General features: G+C 34.9%; 1 protein-coding gene across 1 annotated transcript in view; it reads left to right on the forward strand.

The window, feature by feature from the left end:
* Positions 1–19098, forward strand: part of LOC138700214 (ras-GEF domain-containing family member 1B-A) — a 760608-nt gene that overhangs the window by 559118 nt on the left and 182392 nt on the right. Inside the window, exon 3 of the mRNA XM_069826665.1 lies at positions 13134–13352. Coding sequence (XP_069682766.1) covers positions 13197–13352 — 156 coding nt within the window. The 5' untranslated portion in view covers positions 13134–13196. The remainder of the gene's footprint in view (positions 1–13133; positions 13353–19098) is intronic.

Consider the following 19098-nt stretch of genomic DNA (forward strand, 5'->3'; position numbering starts at 1 on the left):
TGAACGGCAACCATTTTCAGCAACTTGTTTAAAAATTCAGATTAGCTTATTTTGAATTGAGGTGGTTAGAAGCAAAGGAATGCTAGTGACATTTGTGATAACATGAGTTAAACGCATCCAGTGTAAGCAAAAGTATCTAAAATTTTAGCGGCAAAGGGTTATTTTAATCGCATCACACATTAAAATTTGAATAAAAATTTCACCGATTTTACGAAAGCTTAAATATGTAGACCCCATTTTCTCAAAAGTAACTTAAGTGCACTTACAGCCCTTTACTTATGCCCCTCAATTTAAATGCACTCTCTATATTGTATGTTAACACCAATAATTAATATGCTAAATAAAGTAGACATTACATAACGAACATAGCCGCCTGAAAAGTTGAGTTTTTGAAAAAAAATTGTTACTACTCTACTGTATTTTGATAAATTCCGTAAAAGTGATGATCAAACTGAAAATCGTAATATCGTATTTCCCTACAACATAAATGGATACACTACTTTTCTCTCCTCCTATACCTAGTAAAATGATTTGTTTGCATATTACACTAGTAACATCAAACTCCTGTAATGGAAGGGGGTAACAGTGTTTCCGAGTATAGCCAGGTTAATGTTAAAAATGTTGGTAAAAATAAAGTGATGTCCCTGTATAATATTACACTGTCTTTACATACTTTCTCACACACACAGATTAGTTTCGTCTCACACACTGTCTACCTTACTTACTTATTTATTTACTTACCTACTTACTTACTTACGGCTTTTAAGGAACCCGCAGGTTCATTGCCGCCCTCACATAAGCCCGCCATCAATCCCTATCCTGAGCAAGATTAATCCAGTCCCTACCATTATATCCCACCTCCCTCAAATACATTTTAATATTATCCTCCCATCTACACACTGTCTACCATTGTTTCTTAATATTCTCCTTTCATTATCCATCCACTGAAATAGTTTCTGCCAAGAAACGCATTTTTAATACACATCAGTGTACTAGGGCTATTCCATATGAAATCAATAAGTAAAACATCTCGCATTTTTTTATACTCTAATTTTTTCCCTATTTGTACAAGGTGCTGAGGAGAGTGCATTTTCAAAAATATACTATCGAAAGTCAAACGGTTATCGTATGGTTGAGCGACAAATTTAGCGTATTTTATAAAAACAACCCTGTTTCAGCGCTCAGAACTCTGGAACCATTTACTGCAGAACATTGAACAGCAGCTCATTTTGAAGCTGACATTTGGTAGGTTATGTTAAGAAGTAATCCTTATTTTTATTGTACACAGAGAGACAGATAATCTGATCTTACTTACTTTTAGGCTTTTTGGCCATTTGTAAAAATGTAAAAAAATATTGAGAAAAAACCTTGCATTATTAAGAGGGATTCGGCATTGTTTGCTTAGTGGTGTGGCAGTAAGTTTCGAGAGTATTAAATAAATTATTTTGACACGCCTGGACTTGAACGGCGCAATACTGCACGCACTGGCCGAGAACTGAAGATAAGCGAGCGTTGGGCGTCATTTTACTCCTGTGTTTATGAAAACTTGTGATAAAGCTAGCCCAGCTATGCGCTACTAGACGAAACATCACGTGTTTGTCTCCTGGCCTTGCTTGTCTCGGGCTAGCTGCCGTCTCACAGTCAGCTGGTTAGTTCACGCGCGTACTATTTATTTTCTTTATTTGATATTTTCAATACTTTCTTATCAACGTTGCACCAGTAAAAAATATGTGTTTATTTGTACTTTCAATGCGGAGTCTAACCATATATTTTAAAAATATTTTTTCGTGGCCAAAGGCGTCTTAATGAAGAAAAATCTAAATTTCTCCAATTCCATAAAAAGTAAGAAAATCTGTTTATATGTCAATATAAACTTTAATTTCACAGCATCAAGATAAACCATGATTTTGATCATTGGGTGAAAGGGTTTCGGAGCTACAACAGTTTAAAGTTGTTAATTTTATGAAAATATGATAAATTTAAATATTTTAAATTTAATCACTATGAAGTTCTGATGCCTCAAACTTTGCACAAAGCATTGTATCACAGTTGTCTACGTACAAAAAAAGTTTCATTGTATTTAGAAATTGTAAGGTCAGTTTTCTCTATATTTCGCTTGATTTGAGATGGAATAGCTCACTAGTATTTTACTGTACGAGGTCTTCTTTAAAATAGGTCATCGTTTGTGTGCTACGCCTTGATTCACTCTTGCACTGATACCGATAGTTGATGTCAGCAAGTCTCGCTTGGTAGTTGCCGACTGGTCACTGGCGCTCGCCTCTGGGGCAGTTCAGACCCGTGGAAGTGGCAGAATTTTTCCGAGTCGTTTGCTGATGTATTTCTCAGTTCCTACACAGTTCCTACAACACCACACACCTAGCATGACACTTTAATCAAGTGGTCGCTTAGTTACGAGCCCTTGTTAACAAAAAGCGATCACAACAACAGTTCTTGCCAGCGTATCTGTTTTATGTTTGTTCTACATAAATGCAATGTTTTGTGTTGAATTTTATAGCTCATCGTTATTAGAAAAGTTACAAATGTGGTTTTCAGACTTTTTTAGGCTAGCGGCCAAATTAAAATCAACCAGCTACAATCGGGCTGCATATAGGTATCTTGTGGAAATATGTAGCCTATTTATTTATGTATGTATTACTTTCCTAATAATTGTAACTTACTTACTTACTTAGGCTACTGGCTTTTAAGGAACCTGCAGGTTCATTGCCGCCCTCACATAAGCCCACCATTGTTCCCTATCCTGAGCAAGATTAATCCATTCTCTATCATCATATCCCACCTCCCTCAAATCCATTTTAATATTATCTTCCCATCTACGTCTCGGCCTCCCTAAAGGTCTTTTTCCCTCCGGCCTCCCAATTAACACTCTATATGCATTTCTGGATTCGCCAATACGCGCTACATGCCCTGCCCATCTCAAACGTCTGGATTTAATGTTCCTAATTATGTCAGGTGAAAAATACAATGCGTGCAGTTCTGTGTTGTGTAACTTTCTCCATTCTCCTGTAACTTCATCCCTCTTAGCCCCAAATATTTTCCTAAGCACTTTATTCTCAAACACCCTTAACCTATGTTCCTCTCTCAAAGTGAGAGTCCAAGTTTCACAACCATAAAGAACAACCGGTAATATAACTGTTTTATAAATTCTAGCTTTCAGATTTTTCGACAGCAGACTGGATGATAAAAGTTTCTCAACCGAATAATAACAGGCATTTCCCATATTTATTCTGTGTTTAATTTCCTCCCGAGTATCATTTATATTTGTTATTGTTGCTCCCAGATATTTGAACTTCTCCACCTCTTCAAAAGATAAATTTCCAATTTTTATATTTCCATATCGTACAATATTCTCGTCACGAGACATAATCGTATACTTTGTCTTTTCAGGATTTACTTCCAAACCTATGTCTTCACTTGCTTCCAGTAAAATTTCAGTGTTTTCCCTAATCGTTTGTGGATTTTCTCCTAACATAGGCATATTCACGTCATCCGCATAGACAAGAAGCTGATGTAACCCGTTAAATTCCAAACCCTCTCTGTTATCCTGGACTTTCCTAACGGCATACTCTAGAGCAAAGTTAAAAAGTAAAGGTGATAGTGCATCTCCTTGCTTTAGCCCACAGTGAATTGGAAACGCAGCTGACTAACAATTGTAACACAAAATATAATAGACTCTTATATAGAGATAAAACTTTAGCACACCCCTGAAAGAGTAGAACTCGTGCTCAGGGGCGGATTCCTGAATTTAAATAAAGAAGTATATAATACAATTTGTCTTATGTCTACTACGCAATAAGAATATATAAATTTAAATTTACAATTTTTCGTTATTTATAAAATCCACATATAACTTTTCAAATTTAATACTAGAACTATTAGAATTGACAAGATTAGGATATTTAAATATAAATTTGTTATATATTCTTGGGCCTAAATTACTACTATGATTAAATACTGTAGCAGTGTTGCAACTTGGTTCAAACAATCTTAAAGAATTCATACATTTTGTTTCATAACTATGAGAATGCAAGCCTAGATCATATATGTAACAGATAGGTCGGCCTTATAGACTTTGACGGTAACAACTTTTGTCAGGTTTACTATGCTGGCATCTAGGTGTTACATAAGGAGGCACGTCATAATTCCCATTTGAATTGCATTAGCGACTGTACTGCCATCTCGTGTTCGTTTACGGCGGACGGGTGGCGATCCTGGCGGTTGTTCTCTTCAAAGTGCTACCGATTTTAACATAGCGATGAGTGATCTGTTATATATATGATCTAGGATGCAAGTCAAAATTATTTCGAATTTTATATATGAATTTTATTAATACGATATAATAAATTTTTCTTATTTTAAGAACATTAAAGTGTAAAACTAATTTTTCAGATGGCAAAAAAAAAGTAAGTTTATGAAGACATATTTTAATTATTTTTTTTCACATTTTTTTAATCTCCTTTAGAGTTTAACATCCTTAAACATAGCTCTGCTATTGACATTGCACCATTTCTACTTCATTATCATCGCCTGAAAAAAAAAACTTGACGTATTTAAAAATGCGTAAATAAAGAATTACAAAGCGATACTTCATTTCATTTCGCGTGTAGCAATGGTGTATCATTAGAATATTTTCGCAAATTTATTACTTTATTACTCTGTGTCACTAATATAAATAGTACGGGCGTAAATTATTGTAAGGGTTGCACTGTACTTGTTGACCAGTGTTCGTAGATTCATCATACACGTTAATACAGTAAAACACGGAAGTTATGCATCTGATGGATTAAACAGGGCATAAATAAAGTAATATTAAACTGCTAACTTCACAGCAAGAGATACATATTGGACCAAGTTGTGTCAGATGAAAATATGAGAGAGGTTAGAATGGATCAGGCTGGAACGAAGTGGAATATTAAAGTTTAAAAAGAAATAGAATAGGATGTAATGGATTGAAAGAGACTAGAATGAAACGGAATAGAAAAGGAAGTGAGTAGCATAGGATGGAGTGGAATAGAATAGGATAGTTTGTAATAGAATAGGATAAAATAGTTTGGAACATAATAGAATAGAATAGTTTGGAACATAAGACAATAGTTTGGAACATAATAGAATAATTTGGAACAGAATAGAATAGTTTGGAAAATAATAGAATAGTTTGGAACATAATATAATAATTTGGAACATAATAAAATAGAATAGTTTGGAACATAATAAAATAGAATAGAATATTTTGGAACATGATAGAATAGAATAGTTTGGAACATAAGACAATAGTTTGGAAAATATTAGAATAGTTTGGAACATAATAAAATAGAATAGAATAGAATATTTTGGAACATGATAGAATAGAATAGTTTGGAACATAGTAGAATAATTTGGAACAGAATATAAGAGTTTGGAAAATATTAGAATAGTTTGGAACGCAATAACAAAATAGTTTGAAACATAATAAAATAGAATAGAATATTTTGGAACATGATAGAATATGATAGTTTGGAACATAATAGAATAGTTTGGAACATAAAATAGAATATAATAGTTTGGAACATAATAAAATAGAATAGAATAGTTTGAAACAAGATAGAATAGAGTAGTTTGGAACAGGATAGAATAGAATATTTTGGAACAAAATTGAATACAATAGTTTGGAACAGAATAGAATAGTTTGGAACATAATAGAATAGTTTGGAACACAATAAAATAGAATAGTTTGGAACATAATAAAATAGAATAGAATATTTTGGAACATGATAGAATATAATAGTTTGGAACATAAGACAATAGTTTGGAACATAATAGAATAATTTGGAACAGAATAGAAGAGTTTGGAAAATAATAGAATAGTTTGGAACGTAATAAAATAGAATAGTTTGGAACATAATAAAATAGAATAGTTTGGAACATAATAAAATAGAATAGAATATTTTGGAACATGATAGAATATAATAGTTTGGAACATAATAAAATAGAATAGAATAGTTTGAAACAAGATAGAATAGAGTAGTTTGGAACAGAATAGAATAGAATATTTTGGAACAAAATTGAATACAATAGTTTGGAACAGAATAGAATAGTTTGGAACGTAATAGAATAGTTTGGAACACAATAAAATAGAATAGTTTGGAACATAATAAAATAGAATAGAATATTTTGGAACATGATAGAATATGATAGTTTGGAACATAATAAAATAGTTTGGAACATAAAATAGAATACAATATTTTGGGACATGGTACAATAGAATAGTTTGGAACATAATAAAATAGAATAGAATAGTTTGGAACAAGATAGAATAGAGTAGTTTGGAACAGGATAGAATAGAATATTTTGGAACAGAATTGAATACAATAGTTTGTAACAGAATAGAATAGTTTGGAATAGAATAAAATAGAATAGTTTGGAACATAATAAAATAGAATAGAATATTTTGGTACATGATAGAATATAATAGTTTGGAACATAATAGAATAGTTTGGAACATAATAGAATAATTTGGAACAGAATAGAATAGTTTGGAAAATAATAGAACAGTTTGGAACATAATAAAATAGCATAGTTTGGAACATAATAAAATAGAATAGAATATTTTGGAACATGATAGAATATAATAGTTTAGAACATAATAGAATAGTTTGGAACATAATAGAATAATTTGGAACAGAGTAGAATAGTTTGGAAAATAATAGAATAGTTTGGAACATAATAAAATAGAATAGAATATTTTGGAACATGATACAATAAAATAGTTTGGAACATGATAAAATAGAATAGAATAGTTTGGAACAGGATAGAATAGTTTGGAACAGAATAGAATTGAATAATTTGGAACGGAATAGAATAGGTTAGAATAGAAAGAATCGGAATAGAATAGGATACAATATATTAGAACGGAAGAGAATATAGAAACGAGTGCAAAGGGAAAAAGAGTAGGGGAGGAGAAAGTATAGACGAAAACAGAGCAGTTGATAATATTTTAGAGCAATTTTGTTGCGTAAGGAGATCTTCATAGCTTTCATATGTTCATATTTACAGAACGCAAGGGTAGTCATAGCAACAAAATGCTCTTGCTGTGGATCCACCCCTCTGAATGGCTTCTTCGCTTTGTACTGAAGTATTTGAAGCTATTGGTAGGTGTATGTGGAAGTCTGTTTCGTCTGAGAGCTTTATTTGGTCAAGAATATTCCAGTTAGGAGCTTCCTTGAGAGAGGGTGGGGGCGGCATCGTTTGAAATCTGAAGCGCCCTTGTAAGTACCCCGGAGCTAGAGTATCAAATATGCTATTATCCTGACAAAGTATCGCCCCGGGTGGGTGTAGGGAGGCGTTTTAATGAGTTCTCGTGCGTGCAGATATCAGTATTTGTGCCTCCAGAAATCGTACCATCAAAGCGTTCCCATCTTTACACCGGTCTTGTCCCAAACAGGTGAGAGAGATGTGTAGTTTACACAGAAGGGAGGCTATGACAAGCGTACTCCTGTGTATACGTTCTAGAACCCCAGAATGTTTCAAATTCTGTTTTTAGATATTTCTGCTTCATTTTAAAATTTAAAATTTACTTATTTCTATTTATGTATTTATTTCACTGTTTATTTATTTATGTATCTGTTTATTTATTTATTTATTTATATATTTATCTATTTATTAATTAATTTATTTATTTATATTTATGTATTTATGCATTTATTTATTTATTTATTTATTTATTTATTTATGTATTTATGCATTTATTTATTTATGTATATAATGTTCTTATTGAATTTGGTATTCCCAAGAAACTAGTTCGATTAATTAAAATGTGTCTTAGTGAAACTTACAGCAGAGTCCGTATAGGCCAGTTTCTATCTGATGCTTTTCCAATTCACTGGGGGCTAAAGCAGGGAGATGCACTATCATCTTTACTTTTTAACTTCGCTCTAGAATATGCCATTAGGAAAGTTCAGGGTAACACAGAGGGTTTGGAATTGAACGGGTTACATCAGCTTTTTGTCTATGCAGATGACGTGAATATGTTAGGAGAAAATCCACAAACAATTAGGGAAAACGCAGAAATTCTTGTTGAAGCAAGTAGAGCGATAGGGTTGGAAGTAAATCCCGAAAAGACTAAGTATGTGATTATGTCTCGTGACCAGAATATTGTACGAAATGGAACTATAAAAATTGGAGATTTATCCTTCGAAGAGGTGGAAAAATTCAAATATCTTGGAGCAACAGTAACAAATCTAAATGACACTCGGGAGGAAATTAAACGCAGAATAAATATGGGAAATGCCTGTTATTATTCGGTTGAGAAGCTTTTATCATCTAGTCTTCTGTCAAAAAGTCTGAAAGTTAGGATTTATAAAACAGTTATATTACCGATTGTTCGGTATGGTTGTGAAACTTGGACTCTCACTTTGAGAGAGGAACATAGGTTAAGGGTGTTTGAGGATAAGGTTCTTAGGAAAATATTTGGGGCTAAGAGGGATGAAGTCACAGGAGAATGGAGAAAGTTACACAACACAGAGCTGCACGCATTGTATACTTCACCTGACATAATTAGGAACATTAAATCCAGACGTTTGAGATGGGCAGGGCATGTAGCGCGTATTGGCCAATCCAGAAATGCATATAGAGTGTTAGTTGGGAGGCCGGAGGGAAAAAGACCTTTGAGGAGGCCGAGACGTAGATGGAAAGATAATATTAAAATGGATTTGAGGGAGGTGGGATATGATGATAGAGACTGGATTGATCTTGCTCAGGATAGGGACCAATGGCGGGCTTATGTGAGGACGGCAATGAACCTCCGGGTTCCTTAAAAGCCAGTAAGTAAGTATTCATTCATTCATTCATTCATTCATTCATTCATTCATTCATTCATTCATTCATTCATTCATTCATTCATTCATTCATTCATTCATTCATTCATTCATTCATTCTCCTCAGTATCTTCTACTTTGAATATATTTTAATGCGGAACAACAATAATTAGGGGGCATATGTTGATGAAAAGTCATCTTCTTATTTTTTTACACTAGACGATGCCTACTAATACAGAAATTCTTTCTATGTTAATATCGACGTAAAAAATTAATTCCTTATATTGCAATTTTTACATGTTTGATGTTTTTGAACTAATAGGTAATTATTAATTTTTCGGCATTTTTTGGTCATTTTTACTACTTTTAAGAATTTTTTTTATCATTTAGAATGCATTTTACTTTTTTTCTTTACAGAAAGGCCTGTTAAATCTTTTTCTAAGCAAATAGATCAAACAACGGAAGTAATATAAAATGCTTGACAACAGCTTAGTTTGTGTGAGGGCTTTGACAGCTGCTGTTCTTTTGTCGGTACGAGGCTATCTTTAAAATTTATGTTTGGAACGGGGAATTTTTCACCGTTTCCTGGACAATATTTAATATGAATTCTTCTTAAGCAATATCAGTCTTCGTATTCCTGCTAAGGGTTTGAGATTTCATAATTTTTTTACAACAAAAATTCTAAATCTCTCTCTCTCTTTCCGGTCTCCAGATATACAAAGTATTATAGTTCGCATAGATTAAACTTGGATCCATTTAATGTGTAGTATATACTTTTTTGGAGTTTTATGTCAGTTGTTTTTAATTTACGTCTTTGTTTAGATATGTATTGTAATATTATTCTCATTATCTATTATATCATTTGTATTATATTCATTTATAAGATTCCATCTTTTAATTTTCAATTATAACTATTTTAAATTGTCATTATTTTAATAATTATTTCTATGTACTTTTATCGTAATCTCTATCATAATTACTGTTATTGGCACCTGGCTGTTGTATAGCATATTAAATATTAGTAAATAAATAAACGAAATAAATATATTATTATTATTATTATTATTATTAACTGGTTACGGACTGGAAGGTCCGGGGTTCGATCCCAGGTGGTGACAGGATTTTTTCTCGTTGCCACACTTTCAGAACGGCCCCGAGGTTCACTCAGCCTCCTATAAAATTGAGTACCGGGTCTTCCCCGGGGGTAAAAGGCGGTCAGAGCGTGGTGCCGACCACACCACCTCATTCTAGTGCCGAGGTCATGGAAAGCACGGGGCTCTACCTCCATGCCCCCCAAGTGGCTTCATGGCGTGTTACGGGGGTACCTTTACCTTTATTATTATTATTATTATTATTATTATTATTATTATTATTATTATTATTATTATTATTATTATTACTTGAAGTAAGTAAAGAGATAGGTTTGTAAATAAATCACGAAAAGACAAAGTATATTATTATGTCTCGTAACAAGAATATTGTACGAAATGGAAATATACAAATTGGAAATTTATTCTTTGAAAAGGTGGAAAAATTCAAATACCTGGGAGCAACAGTAACAAATATAAATGACACTCGGGAGGAAATTAAAAACATAATAAATATGGGAAGTGCCTGTTATTATTCGGTTGAGAAGCTTTTATCTTCCGGTCTCCTGTCAAAAAATCTGAAAGTTAGAATTTATAAAACAGTTATATTACCGGTTCTTCTGTATGGTTGTGAAACTTGGACTCTCACTTTGAGAGAGGAACATAGGTTAAGGGTGTTTGAGAATAAGGTACTTAGGTAAATATTTGGGGCTAAGCGGGATGAAGTTACAGGAGAATGGAGAAAGTTACACAACGCAGAACTGCACGCATTGTATTCTTCACCTGACATAATTAGAAACATTAAATCCAGACGTTTGAGATGGGCAGGGCATGTAGAACGTATGGGCGAATCCATAAATGCATACAGAGTGTTAGTTGGGAGGCCGGAGGGGAAAATACTTTTAGGGAGGCCGAGACATAGATGGTAAGATAATATTAAAATGGATTTGAGGGAGGTGGGATATGATGATAGAGACTGGATTAATCTTGCTCAGGATAGGGACCGATGGCGGGCTTATATGAGGGCGGCAATGAACCTCCGGATTCCTTAAAAGCCAGTAAGTTAGTATTATTTTTAAGTATTATTATTATTATTATTATTATTATTATTATTATTATTATTATTATTATTATTATTGTTGCACGTATATGTATTATAAAGTGAAAGATAAGAGCCTGTTATTGGACGCTGTTGAATTAAGTATTTGTGAAGTTGTTAGTCGAAATTCAACTATTCATAAGATGCATTTGGTATCGGCAGGAACACCTACATTTTTAAAAAGGCAAAAATCTCTCCCTCTGGAAGGTTTCTCTGGGAACTTTCAGCCTTCTATAACAACGAATACTTTATTGTTCAGAAACTTAATTGTTCAAAACTTCCTTCTAAAGCAGTCTTCAGCAACTTCAGCATTCTCTAAAGACCTAATGTTTATGACTTCGCGGGTAAGGGAATCTATCTTTGTCATACAGCCGTTCATAGCCGCAAATTTAGCCACAATTTTCAAAGCCATTGTACCAACTTACAGTCTTAATCCATTATTAAACATTTGAACACCTCCCTCCGGAAAACTCTGCAGTCTCCAAACACCTACATTCAAATTACTACCAGATTGAGCCACACCCATCCAGCGAATCTGTTCAGTAATGAAGCTGAAAGTTCTTCTTTAAAAGAGAACAGGCGAGGAAGCTGCGGTGTTATTCTTGGTTGTAAGTTTTGCTTTTCTAATCTTCGGAAAGCTTTTAACATTTCTTACTCACACATACGGGCCAGGCTGGAGTTCGCCTCTTTTCAATAAAAATGGTAAAAGGCAAAAATCTCTGCCTCTTTAGAAGATTTCTCTTGGAACCGAAGGAACACTCAAAGCCCCCCCCCCAACCCCTATGAATAGAACCGACGTGCCCGGGGTTCTTGTACAAGTAAGGCAGGCCAAGTTTTCATACGACCTATAGGCTAGATTTGGTATTTCTTCCCTTCATACTTTATGTTGGCTCAGAATTGAATGAAGGACGATAGAGGGTTTGTTAATATAACATAAACTTTACGAAGTTCCTGCATAAATTTCATATACAGGGCGTATCTTAATTATACGGACAAACTTTGAAATCATATGGAGAACATAGTAATGTAAAGTAGTGTAATATTTTATTGCCCTACTTATAAATGGCTTTTAGAGAACCTGGATGTTCATTGCCGCCCTCACGTAAGCCCGCAATCGGTCCGTATCCTGAGTAAGATTAATCCAGTCCCTACCATCACATCCCACCTCCATAAAATCCATTTTAATATCATCCCATATACATCTCGGTCCTCTCAAAGGTATTTTCCCTCAGATATCCCAACTAACACTCTATATGCATTTCTGAATTCACCCATACGTGCTACATGCCCTGCCCATCTCAAACGTCTGGATGTAGTGTTCCTAATAATATCAGATGAAGAATACAATGCGTGTAGTTCTGCGTTGTGTAACTTTCTCCATTCTCCTATAACTTCATCCCTCTTAGCCTCAAATATTTTCCTAAGAACCTTATTCTCAACCTCTGTTCCTCTGTCAAAGTGAGAGTCCAAGTTTCACATCCATAAAGAACAACCGGTAATACAACTGTTTTATAAATTCTAACTTTAAGATTTTTTGACAGCAGACTGGATGACAAAAGCTTCTCAACCGAATAATAACACGCAATTCCCATATTTTTTCTGCGTTTAATTTCTTTCTGAGTATCATTTATATTTGTTACTGTTGCTCCAAGATATTTAATTTTTCCACCTTTTCAAAGAATAAATTTACTGTTTTTGATATTTCTATTTCGTACTATGTTCTGGCCGCAAGGCATAATCATATACTTTGTTTTTTTAAGGATCTATTTCCAAACCTATCTCATTATTTGCTTCAAGTAAAATTCCCGTGTTTTCCCTAATAGTTTGTGGATTTTCTCTTAACATATTCACGTTATTGCCCAATTATCGTGTATATTAAATACAGATTGACGTTGTGACAAGGATGAAATAATAAGTAGAATTAAATGAGATGATATATACAGGGTGTTTTAAAAAATGTAGTAAAAACCTTCGTGGGATTTGTGGAGCTACAGTATATTGTAAACTGCAGAGAAAATACATACGATTGAAACTCACATATTCATTTGTGTACGTCGATTGTGTATATTATGCTCATAGACTGTAAATGAATGAAAAATCGAATCGTCCATTATAAAACTTGTCCGCTCGTTGCAGGCCCTGGTGTACCGGGATGGCGGCAACCTGGTGTCGGGGTCGCTGGACGCGCTAGTGCAGCACATGGTGCCCACGGCCGACTACTACCCCGACCGAGCCTACCTGTTCGCCTTCCTGCTCAGCTCACGACTCTTCATCAAGCCGCACGAGTTGCTGGGTGAAGTGTGCGCTCTGTGCGACTCGCAGCAGAAGCTGGGAGAGAAGCAGGCGGCCGCCAAGGTACGTCATTTGCTGGAAAATATTAATATCATCGTAAAGAAAGTCTGCTGACGCAGGTTATACATAAGTTGTGTCCACAGCTACTTATAAAATATGCAGCTCTCGCAAATGATCGCATGTGTAAGACATTGAAAAGTCGACAATTGAGCAATTAACGAGCAGAGTTCCTATATTAGATAATTCAGGGCGATGTTGTCATGTCATATGCAGGGATCATTCAGAAATTACGAAAATATAAGGGTTTTCATTGTTTATTTTCTTTCGTCAACTTTGCTGTTTATTATTGATTGACAATTATTATTTAGCCTTCAAACAGAACAAGGAACTAACATACTAAGAAACTCCTATGTCGTGTACCGAAAGGTGAAAAGGATGGTGAGAATGATGTGAATGTGTTTATACAAGGACATCATTTTATTGTTACTAACATTTTTAATATTAACCTGGCTATATCTTTGGATCAACGCCGTTTGCTACCCCCTTCCACGACTGAAGTTCGATGATACTGGCGTAATATACAAACAAATGACTTTACTACGTGTAGGAGGGAAGAAATGTAGTTTATCCATTTACGTAAACTAGGAAATATCGCGCTTTTGATTTTGATAATTTTCATTACGTTTTTGTTTAATCAAAATACAGTACAGTATTAACAATGAGTGCTTTTACTCACGAACTGAGCTGTCCATGTGGACGTATTCATTATGCAGTGTATATTATACTGTCTACAGCACATTAGCGTACAATATAGAGAATGAAGTTAAATTAAAAAATTATCATAATATGGATATTTAATAGTACATTATGCAATGAGCCTATAATGATAGCAATTAAGGAGCGAGTATGGATGCTTATGAAACTCGCTTGCGCTCGTTTCATAATTTTCATACGACCTTCTTAATTACCATTATAGGCGAGTTTCATACGACTTTTTATGCTCGACCATATTTCTAACTTGAAATATTCAGATGTATACATTTTATTTGTATCTGACAAGATCGGAAGTGACCTTTTTCTAGGTCGTGAATTGTGAGATATGTGCAGACGCGAAAGTATTGATTTTTTCCGAGGAACAATAATGTCATTGACCTTGTGTAATCCCGTTAAACTTGGTATAACCTTGATTATTGAATTCGACATTGAAAAACGAGATGACAAATCGAATTTATTTGAATATTATTTACAATTAACGCTAATTATTATAGTAACAGAACATTACCTTCTGCGACAGTATTGGATTTCCAGCCTCCGTGAATTTTCGCTAATTCTCTTTCGATTGCATATCCGAGAATAATCGATACTTGCGGTTTTATAACGGTACAAAGCTGACTTGTTATTGGCTGAACACCTGTAAGCTGAGTTGTCATTGGCTGAAAACGCCTGTACTTTAATGAGTAGGTGTACTTTAATGACATGCATTAAAGGACTGCTACCAGGTGTATAATTACTACATTTCGGCATGGTCGAGCATAAACACTTTTTTAAAATGGTGGCCGTTCATTTCGATACACGCTTCAGTTCTAATGTGCATATTATCGCACTATAGACTATTGTACCTAATCCCAATTACTAGTTTCGTTCTTCGTAACTAGTAACTCATGTTGAAATAATTCTGTACCTACTCTATAAAAGAGCATGTTACGTATTGTAAATTCATTCTTCACTTGTGCACGATCCGAAAAGATAAAATTACTCAGACATACTATCTACTGTCCGCCCAAGTGGTTATGTCGTAGGGTCGTAGAAAGGGAGAAAAGCACGTGATAGTTAATTACTTAACGAGGCCCTTTATTTAAATTGTTTTAAACAGTTGTATAATATTACGTAGACGTCCAATTCCTAACAGAAATTAATGTTCTCAGAAAAGAGCTAAGACGACAGCCCAGCCACTAGCTGGCGAATAAAAGCTGGTGGGGGAAACCGGGATGCGACGTAGGCAAATGGACGACAGTACCTGTGTGAAAAGGATTCAATATTGAAAGCTCTTTCGTCACTGGAAAACGCGAACATATTTTTGGAACGTACTGTTTACTATGACCGTAAGGCTACTATGACTGTATATGCGGTCTTGGATCTGTGTTGCCTGATCGTTGAACTTCATTAGTAGAAGGGGTGGGAGTGAAGTATAGTACATTAAAAAACTCAGGTACAATAAAAATTGAAGTAAAAATAAAATGATGTCCCTGTAGCTTATGTTCACTGGTCATATAAATTTGCTTGAATGAAGAATATACTAGAAACACAGGCCTACTAAAGAAGGGTCTTGAGACTAGCAACTAGTGCGATAAAAACTAAAGGCTATACTGACAAGAATTTCTACTTATACAGGGTGTAACAACTTTAATGTTTAGAATTTCAGGAACATGTTCCCTGACATGTTCTACGTTGATTAAACCTAACATACCTATATCCGAAATTGAGAGGTTACAGAGATAACAGAGCTGGAAAAAATAGAACTTCTTGCAGCTCCAAGCATTATACCGTTTATACAAGGACTATTTTATGGCATTACTAAGTAGAGATAGGTAAGAAACATTTGAAAAGCAGTGAATGAAGGAAATTTTACTTTTAAGAGAAATTAAATTAAAATTGTTTACGTTGCTAAGGAAACGAAACAGACAACAGTTTAAAATAACAGTTGTGAGAAAAATAAACCGTATTGTGACTAGTCTTTTTATTGAGTTTTGACCATTAAAACACGCCTTTTGTGTACACACATCAGGAATACGCCGGCATAGTTTATGTGTATGGACTGTGTGATGGCAATGCAACAGCAGCTGTTTTGGCATATCAAGCACGGTTCCCAAATCGTAGGATTCCTAGTGCACAGGTATTTTCACGTGCCTATTGGCAAATTTCAAGAAGTACAGTTTTTGGAATCTTAAGGACATTTTTTTTCAACTTTGTACTGCTTAATTCATACTCGCAAGTAGTTGATATTAAAATGTAATATGATACTAATAAAAATAATGACATAGACATGTCACTTTCGGAAATAGGTGTTACTTCTTTCAGTATTCAGCGATAAAATTAAACTCAAAAATTTAACTTTGGGGGTACAAATAATCCAAACCTATAGAACTTTGGATATAGGTATGTTAGGTTTAATCGACGTAGAACGTGTCAGGGAACATGTTCCAGAAATTCTAAACATTAAAGTTGTTACACCCTGTATATCCTGCCTTTCTCTTGTTAAAATAATCCAATTGCTGCTTTCTGCGGCACGTTCGACGCTAGTTCGTTTGGCAGTGTTATGCTTATTATTATAAATGGCTTGCCGTTACTATGAAGAGGTCGGGATGTTCAACGTAGAAAAAAAAAGATGCATGGGGATTCGAAAAAAAAAAAACTGCATGTGTATGAGGAGAAATATAAACAGAACTTCATCAGGATGAGTGTGTATATCTCTTTCTTTTTTTCAAATGTGTTTTTTTTTTTGTTTTGTTTTTGGCTGCATGAGAAGTTGTGAAATGTTTGCTAATATTCAATCAGTGCTCGCTGCCGACCAATACACTTCCTTCTGTTAATACCAGTAGATGGCACTGTTGCATCTATTGCGTACTGAAACATTCCCGACAACTTTACAATTCCTTAAAATTTTTAGCGAAACTTAAAAATAAGTGGAGATAGAAGAAGCCTTTAAAATCTTCAGATATATTACTTAAAAAGCATTACTATAGTCGGACCATCGGATCTGTGCCCCCGTAAGATATGCGAACTGAACCCTAATTCCTTTTCAGCCTCGGTAATTCATTTCTCTCCCTGCATTCCTATCTCTCTCCCTTTCTGTCCCCCACTACTCACAATTTTGGCCTTCTTGCGGGACAGTTTAAAATATTTGCACTTGCAGTCCTGTGTTCGGGCGGCAGGGTAGCTCACTTGGTAGAGCAGCTGGCTATGGTCCGGGGTTCGATCCCAGGTGGTGACAGGAATTTTTCTCGTTGCCAAACTTTCTGAAAGGCCCCGAGGTTCACTCAGCCTCCTATAAAATTGAGTACCGGGTCTTTCCTGGGGGTAAAAGGCGGTCAGAGCGTGGTGCCGACCACACCACCTCATTCTAGTGCCGAGGTCATGGAAAGCATGGGGCTCTACCTCCATGCTCCACTAAGTGCCTTCATGGCATGTTACGGGGATACCTTTACCTTTTTTTACCTTTTGCAGTCCTGTGTTCTCAACTCAACATGAATACGGAGTGGCGAAAGAAATATTATTAAGCGAGTACGTAATAGCATTTTGCGATGAAGAGAAACAAACAGGTCAGTATCTGTTTCCAATAAATAAAGCAACTAAAAGAGCAGCTGATATCAAAGGTGAGGCTTATTTTATTTCAATTGATTATGTATTAAAATTACTTACTTAACTAATACTAATAATACAACATTTTATGTAATTTATATAGGCAGGTCAGAACTCCTAATAAAGAAAATCAGGAGAGAGGGAGTCTGTGCAGGAGATGAAAAGCTAGAATCACCAGAGAAGAACAGACCAAGGGAACTTTTAATTATTGTAGACGATATGAACCGATGTATTTTAAGAAGAAAGATATAAGAATTTTGTACCGTCAGAAAGAAGTTTCAACATTGAAGAAATTCCTGAATCATGCGAGGGAAGCAATAATTTCCAGGGTTCGAGAGAAAAACTACGGAAAATGATTCGAGACATGGGATTTAGGTTTAAAAAATGTAGAAATACAATATGTATTTTGATTGAAAGACATAATATTGTAGCATGGAGGACCAGTTATTTATGACACCGTTTCACGGAAGTTTGGCAACATCCCTCTTCGACAAGGTTCATGGTCTGCTGTTTAACATGGTGGGAGGAAAGCGGGTGGAATGGAGTGAGTACAGGCGTTAACTTTTCCAAGAACGACGACGCTGAAGGGGCACAGATCCGATGGTCCGACAAAAATAAACCTATAGTAGTTGGAAATGTAGCATAATTTGGGGCAATCTAGCATAATTTACACTATCTGTTGGCATAATCGTTCTCCCCGAGTCTGGCCACTCTGGTTGCACTCTTTCTACGGAATAAGCTGTTAAAATATGCAGTCATATTACTTCCACCCTGTATATTCCCCCTATCTTACAGCTGAGCTTGTGAATTTTCGGAACGTATTAAAATGTGTTCACAGTCGTATGACAAATCTTTTGAAGTTAAATTGAAACTTTGTTATGTATCAAAAGGAACGGAAGTAAAATCCAAACTCTATTTAAAGAAAACTCCTTACAAAAGGGATTTACACACAAATCAATTACATGCAGTTTAGAATTAATTTATATAGGCCTACAATTAATAAGGATCCTATTTTTCGGTGGATAAAAATTTACATTTCGGTATAAAAACTTGGTTAATTTGAGTTTATTTTATGCAAAAAGAAAGCGTAAATTCGGCATTTTCGCATTTTAAAAAGCAGCTTTTTGACTTTCGTCATTATTTTCGGAATTTACTTGCAAACCTATATCTTTACTTGCATCAAGTAAAATTCTCGTGTTTTCCCTAATAGTTCGTGGATTTTCTCCTAACACACTCACTAGTACGAACCTGTAGTTTAATATAATCACCTCATAGTTTCGAAGTATTTGAATCCAAGTATTGTCGGACCATCGGATCTGTGCCCCTTCAGCGCTGTCGTCGTTCTTGGAAAAGTTAACGCCTGTACTCACTCCATTCCACCCGCTTTCTTCCCACCACGTTAAACAGCACGCCACGAAACTTGCCGAATAGGGGTGTTGCCAAACTTCCG

This window comes from Periplaneta americana, chromosome 5 (genome assembly GCF_040183065.1).
Source record: "Periplaneta americana isolate PAMFEO1 chromosome 5, P.americana_PAMFEO1_priV1, whole genome shotgun sequence".
Lineage (NCBI taxonomy): Eukaryota > Metazoa > Arthropoda > Insecta > Blattodea > Blattidae > Periplaneta > Periplaneta americana.